Source organism: Chiroxiphia lanceolata, chromosome 9 (genome assembly GCF_009829145.1).
Source record: "Chiroxiphia lanceolata isolate bChiLan1 chromosome 9, bChiLan1.pri, whole genome shotgun sequence".
Taxonomy (NCBI): Eukaryota; Metazoa; Chordata; class Aves; order Passeriformes; family Pipridae; genus Chiroxiphia; species Chiroxiphia lanceolata.
The window spans coordinates 26866261-26882676 of NC_045645.1; the positions used below are offsets into that span (position 1 = coordinate 26866261).

Genomic DNA, 16416 nt, shown 5'->3' on the forward strand with positions numbered 1-16416 from the left:
TCCTCCCCACCCCCAGCAGTGCCATGGGAAAACAGGCACCCACCCCCGGCCCATGCCAGCAAGCAGAACCCCAGCCCCTCCATGCCAGCCGCAAGCCAAAGGCAGTATTTCGTTATTCCAGAGATATATTTTTGGGTTTCAGTTTAAAATAATTTAAAAGAACCTCACCAGCCTGTGGGTGCAGGTTGGCAGCACTGGCAAGGAGCCCCCTGTCTCCTGGGGTCACAGAGATGGGGCGTCCCCACACTGGTCACCCCAGTGCCCAGAAGAACAGACCTGCCTGGCTCTGTCAGGGCTGGGCTGTTCCCTGTCCCCACACTTGGGGCAGCTTCTGGAGACACTGGATACTGTCTGGGGGTCCTTGATCCCAGTCTGTCTCCAGGGGGGAGCTGGGAAAGCCACCTGCCCCCACTGCAGTGGTGAGCCGAGTACTGCACCGGAGCAGGGCAGGTCCTGGTGCCACGAGGCAGCTTGGTCCACGCTGTGCCATCCTGCAGCATCCTGGGACATGGTTGGGATTTCATTCTCCTCACGCTGAGCTTTGCAGGAGCCGTGCCAGGGCTACCGTGGTGGCGGGCGGTGCCGGAGCACGCGGAGGGACAGGGTGTCCGCCTGGAGCAGCAGCTCACGGATGCGGGGCAGCCCCAGCCCCGACACGGCCGCGCCGTTGACCTGCAGGATCTCGTCCCCCACGCCCAGGAGCCCCGCGTACAGCTTGGCCGTGCCGGCATCCGCCATCTCCTGCACGTACACGCCTGTGGAGAGGGACGGGGCGGGTGAGACCCCACTCTGCCCCCCACAGCCTGGGTGCCCAGGGGCTGCACAGTAACTGACTCACGATAAACGGCCTTTGGGACAGGCTGCGTGTCCCAAGCCATGGACTGATGGACACGGGATTGTGCGTGGCTGAAGCCACACGTGGCAGCATCCCCCCATCCACTGCCACTCCTCTGGGGCTCAGCGGGGATGAAGCAGCCCCCTCCACCCATCCCCAAGCTCCCTCCTGGGGGGGGGACGAGAGCCACCATGGAGGGACCGTGTGTGCAGTGCCAAAGCTTTGGGATGATCCCTCTGTACCTGTGTCAGGCCGGCCGTGCCCGGAGGTGACGGAGAACCCAAAGGCGCCGTTGGGGGGTCGCTGCAGTTCCAGCTGGCTGGTGCCATCAGGGAACACCTCCACCACGCGTCCCACCGCCCGCAGCCGGCCGGGTGCCCCGATGTCCTCCACACTCAGTGAGCGCCGCGGCCCCGAGCCCCCCTTCCTGCGGGGAGAGGGGAGATGGGGTGAGTGGGGACACAGGAAGCTTCTGGGGACCAGGGGATGGGGCCCCCAGTTGCACTGAGCCAACACATGTGGCTCAGCACCCAGGAAAAGCCTTCCTGGGCACAGTGGGGATGTGCTGGGCCCCATCCTACCTGTCGGCCGTGGTCTGGGGCAGGAGGTAGGCACTGGCACGGGGTGCCTTGCCCAGGAGGGGATGCAGGCTCTGGATAGAGGAGGCTTTTTGGGGCTGGCAGAAGGGTGACACCTGGGGAAAAGCACCTGGCTGAGATGAGGACAGTCACACTCACTGTGCAGCACTGCAGCGCTTCACCCACCGGTGTGCTGAAGGAGCAGGGGGCATTGGGGCATCCCACCCCCTTGGAGCACTCCCTAACCCACTGCTGAGGAGGGAGGAGCCAGTGTCCCCAGCCTGGGCCAGGATACCCACCTAAGGAGCAGCATTTCCCAGGGAGGCACCTTCCTGCTCACCTGGCTGGGACACATGACCCACAACCGCAAAACAAATTACTCCTGATTCCCCACCCCAAAACAGTCCCCCGCAATTCCTCCTTCCCCCTTCCACTCCCCTGTTGGCTCCCAGCTTTTCAAACCCAGCAGGTTTGGGGTGGCACATGCCTCCACACCCCACCAGGACCACCATACCCAGGAATGCTCCACCCCTGCCTAGCACCCCTTCTCTTGCGGGATGCCCGCCTCCCCACGGACACACCCCGCGTGGGGTGATGTCCAAGCTCACCAGCTGCAGGGACTGCAGGGAGGGCGACTTCTTCATGCCAGGGCCCCCCGAGGGGGAGCTGCCGGGGGCCGGGAGCTGCTCCATGCTGTAGCAGCGGAAGCGGCCCAGGCGCTCCTTGGTGCTCTGGCTCAGGCTGCACAGGAGCTTCTTCAGCCCCGATGCTGAAGCGCTGCTGCCCTTGCGGCTCGCTGGCCGCCCCGGCTCCCTGGGTGGAGAGGGATGATGGTCACCCACCGTGCGTCTGTCTGGGGGGCAGCAGGACTGGCAGCTGCCTTAGGGCTGGGGGCACATCCTGCACTGGCCTCTGCAGCCTTGAGAGCCAAAATTGAGGTGCACTATGAGATCAGGGTGCAGCCGCCTCCCCACAGCAGTGACCCAGCATGCACAAGTTTGTCACCATCTGAAGCAATCCCTCCCTGTTTTCCCCATAATTTCAGGGGTTTAACATCTCTCAGACCTCCCCTGTTCTCTGGCCCAAGGGATCACATCCTGCCAAGGGGCTCAAAGGACCCAGCACTGCCTCCAAACCCTCCTGCCAGGCTGAGACACACAGTGCCAGGCACAGGGCAGTGGGATCATTCTTGGGGAGCCCCAAGGCAGCTGATTTTCCCCAAAGGGGAAAACGTGACGCTGAACAAAACACTTCCATCACATTTGCTGTAACACTCTTGGCAGAACCAGATGTGGAGCAAAAATGCAGCTCCCCCAAACCCACACTAACACACTCCCAAACCCACACCCATACACGGGCACACTGTCACCCCCATTTTGTGGTTTCTGGGAGGTTTTGGAGACTGAAGGGTCGAGTCCCCCCGGGAAGCCTCAGGGGGCTCAGCCTGGTGGCATCCTGCAATGCCCAGGACGGGTGCTTGGGGCTGCACGGTGCAGAACACCATGGCCCCTCACACTCACCCATGTGCTGCGCTCCCAGCCGACTGCTGCTGCTGCTGCTGTGCTCCAGGTGTCCCAGCACCTTCCCCGGGAGGACGAGCAGCCTCCTGGGGCACGGGCGTGGCAGGGCCTGCGGTGGGGTGTGACACTGCCCCTGTAACCACAGCGAGACAGTCACGTGCCGGCTTTGTTGGGGACCCCCCAGCACCCCCTGCACGGGTCTCTTACCTCTGCCCGCCCCCGGGGCATCCTGCCCGTGGGTGTTGTTGCAGTTGTTGGTGGACAAGGCACGGAGGGGGCTCCCCGGGAGCCATCTGGGGCTGCAGGGACTTCTCCGCCCCTCTGTGCCCCCAGGCTGGGGGGAGGCAGCGCTGCCAGCATTCAGCTCTGGGCCTTGGGATCCTTGGCTCAATGCATGGCAGATGCCACTGGAGAAGAGGGTTTTCCTGCAAGGCACCTGGGAGCAGGCCTTCTTGGTGGGGGGGGGAGCAGGGAGGTGGGTGCCTGAAATGGGGGTGCTGGTCCTCAGCTGAGAGGAAGGGTCCAGGGGCTCACTGGGCTGCTGTGGGGGATGAGTGGTGCTCCCCACCCCCTTGCTGCCCCCCAGATACCGATGTGGTTCCCCATCCTCCCGGCTGCTGGCTCTCCTCGGCGGCGGGGGGCAAACAGCCCCTGTTTGGTTTTTGGCACCACCTGAGGTCCCCCCGTCCTCTGCAGGGGTGCCACCACTGGCCACACAGATCCCCTTCCTGGCCCTCATCTCCGGCGGTGGGGTGGCACGGGGGGCTCTGTGCCCGCGAGTCCGGGGGTCCCGGTGCCCCCGCAGGTGGGGGCTGCGGGGTCCTGCCTCCTCACTGTCCGTCCGGCAGCCGTCAGAGGTGTCGGTGCTCTCCAGGGCCGAGTCCACCTCGTCGATGTAGGTGACGTCCCCAATGTACGTCTCCTTGATCTTCTCGGTGTGGATGCGCTGCCGGGAGGGGAGGATCCACAGCGGGGACCCTCCGGGGCCCAGGGGCCTGATTTTGGGCTCTGTCTGGGCAGCGCTCGGCCCCCTGCTGTCCCCCGGGATGCTTCTTTGTGCCGCAGGGCTGCTTTGGGCTGCATCGGTGGCAGCTTGTGCGTCCGTGCCCCGGCCGGCGGCAGCACCGAGGAAGGAGCCGCAGGCGCTGCACTTGCCCCCGGCCGCGAGGTCGCCGCTCCGGGCTCTGGGCTGGCCAGCCCCGTCCCCCGGCTGCCTGCTGCCGGCTGGCTCCGGAGAGGAGAGCGCCGAGCCCAGCGCCCGCCGGTGCCGCAGCTGCAGCCGCTCCAGGTACCGCACCTCGGCGTCGCGGGCCGATTCGTCCTCGAAGCGGACGCGGGATGGGGACGGTCCCCGCGGCCGCCGCGGCCGCCCGCAGCTCGACTCCCCGCTGGACGAGTCGCTCAGGCTCCCGCCGTCCCGCGGGGCCACGCTCGGCCTCCCGCTGGGCTCCCTGCCGTGGGGACAGACAGACGGACACGGGCAAGCTGCAAGGGCTGCCCGGCTCCCTTGGGAAAGCAGGGCGGGAGGGGGAAAACCCGGCGCAGACGATGGGGCAAGGAGGAAAGTTCACTCGCTGCTCCCTGGCTGTGCACAGCCCTGCTCCAGCCTAAAGCTGGAATCTGGAGAGGCTGCGGCACTATCCCGCTGTCACAGCCCAACCTCCATCACCCTTCCCCTGCCCCAAGCTGTGTGGTTAATCATTCCAGGAACACCACATTGCACATGACCCAGCACACACGGTGAGATGCCGCTTTGGTTCAGCCTCCAGCAGCGAGTCTGCCCCGGGAAAACACGTCCCATCAGCTGTGAGACGCCATCCTCCTGCCATTAATGCCTCCGTGTGACCATAAAACACCATTTAATTAAACACACCCCAAATATTGTGCTGCAAAGAGGTCAGGCAGGGGATGCTCCTGCATCCAGGGTAAGAGGCTGCACCGAGCACCCAGTGGGTCAGACCCCGGCTCCACACGCGTGCCTGCACATATATGAGTGCACTCCACACAGGCAACTGCATCTCTGTGTGTGTCCCAAACCCAGCTGCAGCCCTGGGAACACCGTGGAGGAGGCAGGGGAGGGGCGGGCAGGGTGGTGGCACTGACCTGGGGTGCGGGAGGGCGGTGGGGAGGAGGAGGATGTCGTGGCTGGCACGCAGGGGGTTCGTCCGAGCCTTCATGCGGGCGCGCTGCAGCAGCTGCTTGGCCTGCTCGTGCCGCGGGCTCAGCTCGAGCTCCTGCCCAGGGACAAAGGCCCTGCGGCCCCGCAGCGGGGAGGGGGATTAGGAAAAAATAACAGGGATTAGACGTGGTTTAACAGTGACGACGAGGCTGCTCTGCCCAGGGAAAAAGGGGCTCGGCCGCCATTCGTGGGCGGGCTGGCAGCCGCGCTGGGGGACGCCCTGGCGGGTGCCCTTTTCCCCCCCCAGTGACAGGTGATGCCTTGGGGGGAGGCTCAGCACCCACAGCTCGGGCATGGGCAGCACTTTATGCCATGGGCATCCCAGAGATGGACAGGGAAACTGAGGCAGGCACTGCTTCCCATCCCCACCACTGTAAATCCCACGGCGATGGGGAGACAGGTAAGTTTGGGATGACCCCCTGACCCAGCTGCCTTCCCTTCCTTGCAGGGGGTCTTCCCCTGCACTCTCAGTCCTGCCAGCTGCAGGGTGGGGGAACTATCAGCTTTCCCTGCTCCAGCACTGCCTTCCCGGTTGGCCATGGCCCTAATCCTCCTGATTAAAATAATCAGCTCAGGCAGTTGCTTTGGGAAGCCTGGCCTTAACCTCTTCAGGGCAGGAGGGTGGGCGCACGCTGGCCTGTCTGTGCAGCACCATGGGGGGTCCAGGCTGCCCCTACTCACAGGAGGTGCAGCATCCCTGGCTCTGCCTCGCACTCCCCCATCATTGATCCAGCCACCTGAGAGGAATAGAACCACCATCCTGGGGGCCTCTCCCCACTCACTGTCTTCCCCTGTGCAGCCCCCAGCCCCTCACGCTGCTGCCCAGCTCACCTGCCCATCCCACCTCCTTATTTTTAGTCCATACCTCAAAGGTTTACCATTAGTCCAACAAGATTACACATGCCTGCCTGCCTCAATCTTCTTAAGCACCTGGAGCAAATTTCTGTCCCATCATCTTCCCCAGCTCCCTTCCCGCCCAAGGGTCCTGAGTGGGGTCCCCTGTGCTCAGACACCTCGTGGATACCCAACTCCTGCCCCAGCTTGCACCAAAGCAGCGCTGGAGCCCGGCCACACTCCTCCACCAGCTGCCACGCTGGGGGGCTGCCCCACAGCCCTTCCCCAGAGCTGCTTCATGGGATGTGTTTAAAACACAAGAGGGAAAGAGGGAAACCTCCATCTCTGCCATGCTGGGACTGACCTACCTGCAGCCCTCAGCGTCCTGCAGTGAGACCCCCGAGTCCCAGTCGCCGTCACTCGCCGGCATCTCTGAAATGCAAGAGAGAGAAAGGCATCAGCCTGGCTGGACGGCGGCCCCCACCCTGGCCCCCCTTGACAGCACCCCTCGCTTATCCCATCTCAACACCCTCTGCAGGGCTCTCCCAGATGCTTGGCTCTGGGAGACCCCAGAAGAGCAGGATATGGGGTAACAGCACATGGCATTGGGTGGGGACTGTTGGGGGGGACCATGGGGTCATTGGGGCAGATGCTGTCATAGGAGAAATTAATTCCCTTTTCTGGTGGCAGCTTCCAAAGGGACAGTGATGCCCACAGAGGGCTCCAAAAGGTGGGTTTCTTGCTCTTAGCAGTGAAATTCTTCACCAAAAAGGGACTGGCAGCACCCAGAACATCTTATTGGTATCTCCTACATCCCCAAGAAAGGGGATGGGGCAGCCCCAGAATGTGAAGGAACAAGGAGTTGCACTCACACCACGGGAGGCTGGAGGATGCCAATGAGGACCCCATTTCGCCCCAAAGCCTTTCCCTCCCACACCCTGCAGTTCTCCTGAAACAGCTGCCACCCTCCCAAAATACACACCAGGAGCAGCAAGGCCAAGCACCTCCTGCAGCAGCCGCCGGTTCCTCTCCACCCGCTCGGACAACGAGAGCCTCTCCCAGCCCTCCGCTGCAGGGGGGGACACAGAGGGACCCCCCCGGTCCCACGGCGGGGTTTGTGCCTCTTCATCCCGGGAGTGTCTCTCATGGAGGGAGGCAGAGCGCTGGGACCTGCTGCCCTTGTCCTGCAGGAGCTCGGTGCCTCCCAGCACATCTGCCCTGTGTGCCGGCACCCGCCAGAGCCCCGGGGTGCCAGGGCGGGGGGCCGGGGCCGGGGGGCTGCCATCCACAGGCTCCCCACCATCCAGCAGCCCATCCGTCAGGTAGGTTCGGAGCTGAGCCCGCGGCTCCACCGCTGCCACATCCACCCCCGGCTTCCCCCGCCGGGGCCGGGGTTTCTTGGGCGAGGAGCGCTCGGGGGTGGCTGCGGGGGTCCCCGGCCGGCCTCCCCCCCGCTTCTCCTTCAGCGCCTTCACCTTGCTTTCCAGGACGCTGTGGAGACCATGGGCGGCCTCAGGGCACTCCAGCGGGGCAGGGGTCCGGCTGCCACTCTGGCTGTGCTGCCTGGGGGGCCGCGGCACACGCCGTGCCTCAGCGGGAGAGCTCCCCTCCATGAGTCCTGCAGGGAGAAAAGCCAGGGGAGGGTGGGTGGGTGACGCCCACACCGCCCTCGCCCGCCTGTGCCTCCACAAAGGGCATCACCCGCCTGCCCCAGGCTCTGCAGAGATGGGGATACCCGTGCTGGGGGGAAAACGCGTGCAATGGCACCAGAGTGTGCTCGGGGAGGAGGGGGATAGGGAGGTGGCACAGCCACCCACCCAGAACACTGACACCGTGCCGGCATCGCTGGGGAGCGGGGGGGAACGGGGGAGCAGCGGGGGAGCAATGGGGAGCGGTGGTTCCCCGAAGCAGGTGCCCAAAGGCTGAGCTGCAGTCCGGGTGCCCGCCCACGCTGCTTCAGGCGCCCTGGGGCACCCAGCAAGATGCCCCGGAGGGAACCGGTACTTTCTGAGACAAACAGGGGCCCCAAAACTCCCCAGAACAGAAATCCCTCCCGGCTACAACTCGCCGAAGGTGCCGCCAGACAGACGCCACCCTCTGCTCCGCCCCGGCCCCCGGGGTCACACGTGGCACTGGTCCTGCGCCGGCCTCGTGGTCCCGGTGGCACCCAGGTGCCAATGCCCTCCTGCGCCCCGCTGGGAGCATCCTGTTCTCACTGGAACCCCTGGAGGAGCCTCCCCCGCGGCCAGGACTAAAGGAGCATCCCCATGACACCCCCCGGGCCCCATCACCCCCCGGCTCCCCGCAGCCCCGTGCTGAGTGGGACGGGGTCGCGGGCGGGAGGCGAGGGCTGTTCCTTACCCCCGGAGCAGCATCGGGAGTGGGCTGGGAAGAGGGAGAAGAAAGCGGAAGAAGGGAAGGAAGCAGGGGAGGGAAAAAAAAAGAAATTAAAAAAAAAAAAACAAGGACAAACCAGCAAATCCCGGCCCCTCCAGCCGAGCCTGAGCTCAGCCGCTTGGCTGGGCTGTGGGGCCGTGGCTGGCCCTGCCTCCCGCCCCGGCCGCCTCCTCCTCCTCCTCCTCCTCTGCGGGACATGGGGGGAGAGGAGCCGGGGCACTCGGCCAAACCCGGCCCGTCCCCGCTCCGGCGGCCGGGTGGCCCCGAAGGGCGATGCCACCGCGGCCACGCGACACGTCGGGGACAGAAGGGGCGACCCAACACCCCGCGTTGCCACCGAGGGGCCCCCACAGGAGGGGAATCCAACACCCCGTGACGGAGGGATCCCAGCTGCCTTGGCCCGCTCTCAGGAATGTCCTTTGTCTGGGCTGCGGGCTGGGGAGGCGGCGGGAGCAAACCCAGCCCACCTCCCCGGGCGCTGGGTGCCAAGGGGTCTGTCTGTCCCGCACTGGTGGCTGGGGCTTCCCGAGGCTCTAAAAAGATGGGGAGGGTGGTCCCGCGGGGCGGGGGTGTTTTCTTCAACAACCCTCTCCAACAGGAAAGCCTGCCGGCTGCCGGCACCCTCCTGTGAGCATCACACGTTTGCAGCTGTGCTAAACATGCCTGCTTTCCTGGAGGCCAAATCCTGCCTGGCCCCAGGGCCAGCCGAGCCTCTCCAGGCGGGAGCATAGTGGGAGCCGAGCTCGGTGCATCCACATATCATCACCCCTAGATCCAGCATGTGACACACACCCGCTCCCCACGCCCCAAACCCCCCCATGCCCCCTCTGAGACCCCGCCAGTCGGGACGAGGGTCCCGGGTGGGCAGTGCTTACCTGGAGGTGCCAGACCTGCCGTCCCTGGGGGGCAGGAGGGGCGCTGTGGGGGCCATGGGCATCCCGGCCCCGCTCCGGCTGCTGCTTTAAGCTGTGGCTTCTGATATTCGTGATTGGTTTCATAATCCCGATCAAAAGGAAATCACCAGGATTATGAAATTGTTTTAATCCTCCTGGCTCTGGCCGCGCCGGCCCCTGCCAGCACGAGCAGCAAGAAATCACTCTTATCTTCTTAAAACGTCCCCAGCCACCCCGGTGGCCCTGTAGCTCTCCATCGTGGCCAAACGTGAGAGCAAGGGCTTCCTTTCCCTGGGGGGGTGACAGCCGGGATGACTCCTTGCTCCACGGGGGACAGACCAAGCGTCTTCCCTCGGCTGCTCCCAGGCAGGAGGGGCCGTCTGACAGTTTTGTGTGGAAGAGCCCAAGGGACAGAGACTGTCCTCACTCTGCACCCCAGTGCTGGGGTCCAACCTCCCCTGTGATGCCAGGACCCATCCTTACCTCCACACCATTCCAGAAAGGGATCTCAGCTCTTCTGCCCGGGCTGAGGAGGTGAAACACGTCTGGGAGTTGTCCCCATCCAGCTGGGGACAAACCAACCTCCCGCTGAGGTGCCAAAGCAAGAGCAGGCAAACTCCTGTCACCAGCCAGGCTCTTGCCGCCAGCCAGGCAGTGCCAGGAGAGAGCTGCAGCCGGGATTAAATCTCTGGGAAGCGGCTGGTGAGAGCAGCAACAGGCTTAGAGTGATTTCAAGGCACTGGGCTCTCTTCTGGAGGAAGATTGATTGCAAGAGACGATGAAGAGATTTAAGGAGCAAAATGAAGAGCAGAGACCCCAGACAACCCAGGGCTGAGCTGCTCAGCCTCTGGTCACCCACCGTGCTGGCAGGAAAACATCTTGGGTTGGAGACAAGCTGGAGAAAGGCAAGCAAAGGCTTCCAGAAGGACCAGGAGCCTTTGTCTGGCGCAGCAAAGTCTGGGCAGGAGGTTTCCTCCAGCATCAGCCCCTGGCGCGTTGCAATTGAGCCCTGGGCACCTTCCTGTGAGCCCCTCCTGCCCACCTCCAACCCCTCCTCAGACATCTCTTTCCTCTAAACACCTCCACCTCCTCCCAGGACATGGATGTTCCCCACTTCCAGCCACCAGTAACATCCCACAGCTCCCAAAGGCACAAGAGCAGCGTTGCCACGGAGCAGTGGGAGCCAACGCTCCATGGGTGGATGCAGCACAGGGGTGGGAAGACACACACACAGAGCAGGGACAAAAGAGCCATCAGATCATTGGAAAACAAAGAGCTTGTAATAATGAAAAAAGGACAGATTTCGTAACCAATCACTTTTTCCTTTGAAAAAACACAATCACAGTAACTTTGCTTTATACAACCACCTAGAAACTATGAAACAGTATCACATTGTGCAGTATTTTTTTTTTTTTTAAACCTACTTATCAAGAAGGGAATTCCACACTTCAAAAATTATATCCATTTGGGGGAGGAAGGAGGAGACAGCTAATAGCGCAGTCACAGATACATCATGAGTCCAAGCAAGCGGCAATTCTTTGTCCTCACCTTTTCCACTGAGCCAAAAAAGAAGAGTGGAGAAGGGGATAGCAAAAGAGAAAGGAGGAGGGAAGAAAGAAAGCACCCACAGAGGACTAATCACACTCCATAATTACTTTTGACATCTACAGGGCTTCATAGAAAGATCATTTAGACCAACACAGCGGGGAGGGGGAGGGGAAGGCGGCAGTGGGACCCAGGGGGAACTGTGGCGTTCCACCCCGGGCCCCTTCCAAACGCCGATCCTTCGCCAGGAGGACCTACGGGATGGAGAGGTCATCACAAGTTCTACCAGGATGCCGAATTTCTCCTCTGGAGTGAAGAGTTTGCAATTTGGTTTCTAGAGCTTGAGGGAGCGTCAGGCAGGGTCAGTGCCTCTTGCCCACCGTGGCACAGCTGTGCCAGGGCCACAGCGGGCTCCGACTCCCACCAGGAACAGGACTGGGGCATCAGCATCTGGGTACACTCCACGTTGCTGTCCCTTTCCTCCCCTTTCCCTGCAGCCTGGATGCTGCAGCAGGGACCAAAGAACCCCAGGGATGCTGACACACCTGTTTAACCCTGTGGTGGCAGGTGACAGCTCGCCCCAAGGCGCGGAATTTGGGATGGTGTCATGTAAAGGAGGCAAGGGTTGATGAGGTGACAGCCACTGAGCCCAGCCGTGACTGCTGCAGAGGTACCGTAGGGATTTTCCACTCTTCCCCCAGGAGCCCCAGCCCCTCTTTTCCAAGGAGACAAAACAATCCGATCGCCTTCTGGAATAAAAATATAAATTTAAAAAAAAAAAATGCTTAAGGCAGAAGATCATCTTCCCCCTGCGAGTGCAAAGCAGAAGGGTGGAGGAGAGGAGGGAGGGCATGGAGCCAGGATGTGGTGTGTGAGCAAAGTGGCTTTTGTGTTCCCAACTGGAGCCAAGCCGTGTCCCAGTCCCAGGACACATCCCAGTGTGATGGCCCAACGTTGGGGACACAATCCCCAAAGCCTGGAGCACACACCATGTCCCGGTGAGCGGTGCACGGCAGCATCCCTGCAGGACAAGGCCAAATCCACACGGTGGTGCAAAACACAGGCCAAGTTCAAAGGCTTCACACCATCTCCTTCGTCAATGGAAGGTAAAATACCCGGGGATTGTTACCTCCTGAACCAGGAACAAGCTTTCCCTCCCTGTCTGCCACACTGCAGCAGTGGCTGAGTGCTGGCATGGAGGCAGAACAAGCAGCACGAGAAGTTTTTAGGGAAGTAGGAGCAGCAGCATCCAACTCTGCTGAGATTTCCACAAGAGATCTCCCCCAGTCCAAGATGTTCATGATAAAGGCTACAGCCCTTCATCCCCTTTCATTGGCATTGGACAAACAGTAAAGACACCAACAGAATGACGAGGGCTTGGAAAGGCATCGGATGAGCACCAGCTGACTTTGGGAAGGCGCCTGGATGCGAGAGGTAGGAGCTTATCTGGTACACAGAGGCTGCAGCCATGAGCACTGCAAATACATTTCTTGTACAATGTGGTGGGACAGCATCAGTTCCTGCTGATGGAACAGCTCCTGCTCCTACTTGCTGAGTCTGCAGATCCCAAACCTGCCCCACTGTCCCCCTCAGGAGCACACCCATGGCTCATGGCATCACCCTGTCCAAACCCAGGGACACCATCCCAAAGCCATGCAGGGAACCCCAGCCAGCAAATAAACTGGATGCTGCAACACCTAACCCCCTGCAATTCAAAAATCCCTGGAGAAGTAGCAGGATGGAAAGTGACAGGGAATCAGTATGGAGAAACAAGCTCAGAGGGCATCTCCTCCCCTCAGACTGGACCATCCTAAAGGTTTCACCAGACCAAAGCAGCTCCACACCACCACAACCTCTGAAAGCCACTGAATTGTGAGGTGAAGCAGAGCCCAACACAAAAAAGCCACAGCACAGACCTGCCTCAGCTTCCACTTCCCATCCAGCTGTATCCCAACAACTAAGTGCTGGATAAAACTCCCTCAGATCCTTTTAACTCTGCTCTCCATCCTTCTGGACTGCCATCCTGCTGCTCTCCCTCCAGGAGTGTTTCCAAGCACCCATTACCACAGCCTGGCTCAGGAAACGAAGCCACCCTGGGAATGGCCCCTCTCCCCTCATTCCTGCTGCTCTCCCAAGGAGCAACGGGGCTATTTTCTCTCACCATCTGCTTTGCTTCATTAGGTCTCCCTTTATTGGCCAGATGTTCTCGTAGACTCGGAGCCATCCAGCTTTAGTGCTCGCTCTCAGGAGGAATCTGCACACCTGACTTCTCGGAAATCTCTGGGAGGGAGGGAACAGGCAGACAGAGGGCTGGGAGCTAGGAGCCTTTAAAAGCCACACTTCTGGGAATTCAGGCTGCTTTCCCCCGAGACAGCATCTTCACTGCCAAAAGGGATGGTGTTTTATTTTAGGAGATAATGTTTTCTAGCTGCAGCACACCACCTCCCTTTTTTATTTTTCCTTACTTCTCATGCCAGCAAAGACAGAGAAAAAAGGGAAGGGAAAGAGCAGAGCAGATGGACAGGCTGAATTCTTGTTTCCTGTAAGGATTTGGGTAAACTACAGAGTAAGAATTTAATCACTTGCACCCTGACCCTCCCCACCAGGTTGGGAAGCAGAGGGTCGGACAGAGCAGCAGCAGGACGGACAGATGGACACAGGCCACCCTGCCATGCCCTGCTCTCCCCAGCCCAGCTGAGGAAGGCAGAGTGCTCCCAGGGGACTGGCATCACTTCCAAATCACAGAACCATGAAACAGTTTGGGTTGGAAAGGCCCTTAAAGACCATATAGCTCCAACCCCCTGCCTTGGCCAGGGACACCTTCCACTAGACCAAATTGTTCACAGTGTCTCTCTGTATTTTTAACTCCCCTCTGAAAGGACAAATTACTACTAAAGCTCCATTTCTTTGTACAAAAACCCACTTGCTTAAGTAACACCAGTGGTGTTACTTGATTTTAATTAATCCAAATAATTTTGGATTGCCCCCCTCCTGGTGCAGCTGCCCTCCCCTAATGTCCCCATACCCATGGCAGGTATGGCTGCACTCCTCCCCCATCACTGGAAACACCTACGTGAGGTTTGGACACAGCACCAACTGCTGCAACGTAAATTAGGAACCCCAAATAATTTAAGGGGCTTTATATCTCAGACTCCACTTCAATACAAACAGGAATGCTCTGTTTCAGTACAATCAACAGACCTAGAAAACAGGCTCCTGGGCACTGAGAGCAGGGGGGACAGCATGACTCCTGCTCGTCCAGCTGTCCTCCTACCAGAGCAGCCTGACACAGTGGGAGATGAGAGCACCACGACTGAGTTTTAATCTATTTCCAATTAAATGGAGAGAACCAAGTTTCCTTCTTCAGTTCCTCTGGGCAAGAGGCACAGCAGGCAAATGGAGGAAACGCAACGTACTGGCCGTGGGAGAAGCCACGCTAACAGCTAATTAGAAAAACCAACCACCAAACAGCAACTGAGCAGAGACTCCTGCAATTCCATCACCCAAACCAGAGGCAGGTCAGCAGACAGGCATCAACACAAGGATCCTACTCCAGGAGTTTCACTCCTCCCTTGCAGACCCACAGAGATCACGGTATGCCAGGGGAAGGACAGCAGGACTCTGTGGGCCTCCGTGTTTCCCATCCTACAGAAGGAGAGACCAATGAGACCATCAAATTCCCATCACTCTTCCAACATAATTTGCTCAGCAATACACCTGTCCTTCACCCAAGTCTGCTCAACAGTATCCCCCTTTCCAGCTGGAATAACAAGATGAGGCAAGGAGTAGGAGCAACAGCCGAGCCACAGGGCAGCTCACTGGGATAGCAAACAGCAGCTTTTTGCCAAACCAGAAGCCACAGGAAGAGCCTTTTTCAATCTCACCTTCCCCATCAGGTGGGCAACACCACAGTCCTTTCCATGCTCCCTGAAACACTCCACCACTCCCAAACCCCAGCCTGCTGAACCTCCTCCTCCCTGTCCCACACCTCCTCACCTTGTCCCCTTTGCTGTGCTGAGCTGCTGCAGAACACCCAAAAAGCTCTCTGCTCAGACTGGGATGCCCTCATGCCATCTAAGGATCACTAAGGCTTTGAAAAGTGCTTTTTGATCTGGAAGATGAAGTTTTGAAGCCTTTTTTTGCCCAGCGTTTTGCACTGTTGGTGGGAACCAACTCTCCTTTCCTTAGGACCATCTTAAGATCATCTGCACTACTGTCACACAGCTGCATGGAAAAGCTGGCCTTGAACTGGCACAAGAGACATGCCCAGATGCAGTAGCAGCAACTAAAAAAAAAAAAATTTCAGAAGGAGAAACTTTGGTTCAAAATAAAATTGAAAAGAAAGAAAGAGAGAGAAGGTACACACAGGTGCAAGTTGTCTCACGAGAGGGGTATTTGGAGGGCATCACCCCACAACCCTGGAGATGGAGATCTACATTCCCCACTTTGTTTTACCGTTACAACCTTCATTGCACAGGACTCAAAGTCACTCTCATATGGTTGTTAAGTTTCATAAATAATGTGAAAACTATACGCAACAGATACATCGTATTTCCAAAAAAATTATAAGAAAAGTTACATCAAATTAAAAAGTAGCTTCATGAATGAAGATACTGCTCTAAGTGCACTTTCCCTGCAAGTGCAGCCAGTGCCTCAGCGCTGGATATGAAGGAAAAAAATCCAAAAAAAAAAAAGAAAAAAACCAACAAAAAAAATCAGATTTAAAAACTTAAGTCCGGTTTCAACCAGTCAAAACCGGGCCAAGCAGAAACCAAGTGTGCTCTCGGCACTGTCCCATGAGGGAGTCCCTATGATGCTTCGTTATCCAGATAAGGTTTGTATGTCCTTGTTGAGACTGTAAACAATCCTTCTTTCCTGAACTGTCCTCTTTATTGGCAAAACAAAGTAAAATATTTTATTTTTTTTTTGTTTGTTTGTTTAAAATAGAACATTAAAATTAACCCAGAAGAAAAGAAACGAAACACAGTGAGCTTGTTGGAGTCCATAGGATCTGGTCTGGAAGAGCTCGGAAAACGTGTTCAGTGTTTTCTCCTGTTTTCAGCCGGAACTGTACCAGAGATTCGGGTTACTTGGGGAAGAGGGGAACAGAACGAGAAAACAAAGGATGTGGAATAAGAGAACGTGGCCATCTCATGTGTTGACTTCGTTTGCTAGGTCCTCTATCAATACCTTCGTGTCAGAAGCCTTGGACCTGGAAAAAAACAAACGGAAAACTCTCACTGGGGAGAAGAAATCCCCCGTTACGACACACAGACAGTAAACTCCCAGTGCACTTGGGGGGAAAATGGGGGAAAAAAAGTCTTTCTTACGCAGAGAGGGAATAAACAAGCTACTGGAACTATTTCACACCCTCCCACTCCCACTGGGAATAGCAGAGCCTTATAAAAATGCCTCAGCATTGTCCTCCTGTGGCACTGCCCACGCCTGACCACGACAGCCACCCTGTGCCCACGGCCAGTGTCACCTGCCAGGCTGTGACATCCAATGGCCAGGGACACCGTGGCACTGCTGGGTGTGGAACATCCATCCAGCCCTCCCCACAAAACCCCACCAAACCCCTGCAGCAGAGATCCTGCTTGATCTGCCACTGGGCTGCACAAAGGAGCAGCAAGTT

At 58.9% G+C, this 16416-nt stretch overlaps 2 protein-coding genes across 2 annotated transcripts in view; both read right to left on the reverse strand.

The window, feature by feature from the left end:
* Nucleotides 1-73: 73 nt before the first annotated feature.
* On the reverse strand, nucleotides 74-9341 carry KIAA1614 (KIAA1614 ortholog). The gene is given in 11 exon segments (XM_032696645.1): nucleotides 74-755; nucleotides 1078-1262; nucleotides 1417-1529; nucleotides 2022-2226; nucleotides 2934-3066; nucleotides 3141-4384; nucleotides 5037-5186; nucleotides 6315-6378; nucleotides 6929-7564; nucleotides 9219-9267; nucleotides 9270-9341. Coding segments are annotated over 11 exon segments (3045 nt in total). The 3' UTR covers nucleotides 74-561.
* A 1153-nt stretch (nucleotides 9342-10494) lies between these two features.
* The window catches only part of XPR1 (xenotropic and polytropic retrovirus receptor 1), a 112564-nt gene continuing 106642 nt past the window's right edge, over nucleotides 10495-16416 (reverse strand). Inside the window, exon 15 of the mRNA XM_032696156.1 lies at nucleotides 10495-15993. Coding sequence (XP_032552047.1) covers nucleotides 15933-15993 — 61 coding nt within the window. The 3' untranslated portion in view covers nucleotides 10495-15932. The remainder of the gene's footprint in view (nucleotides 15994-16416) is intronic.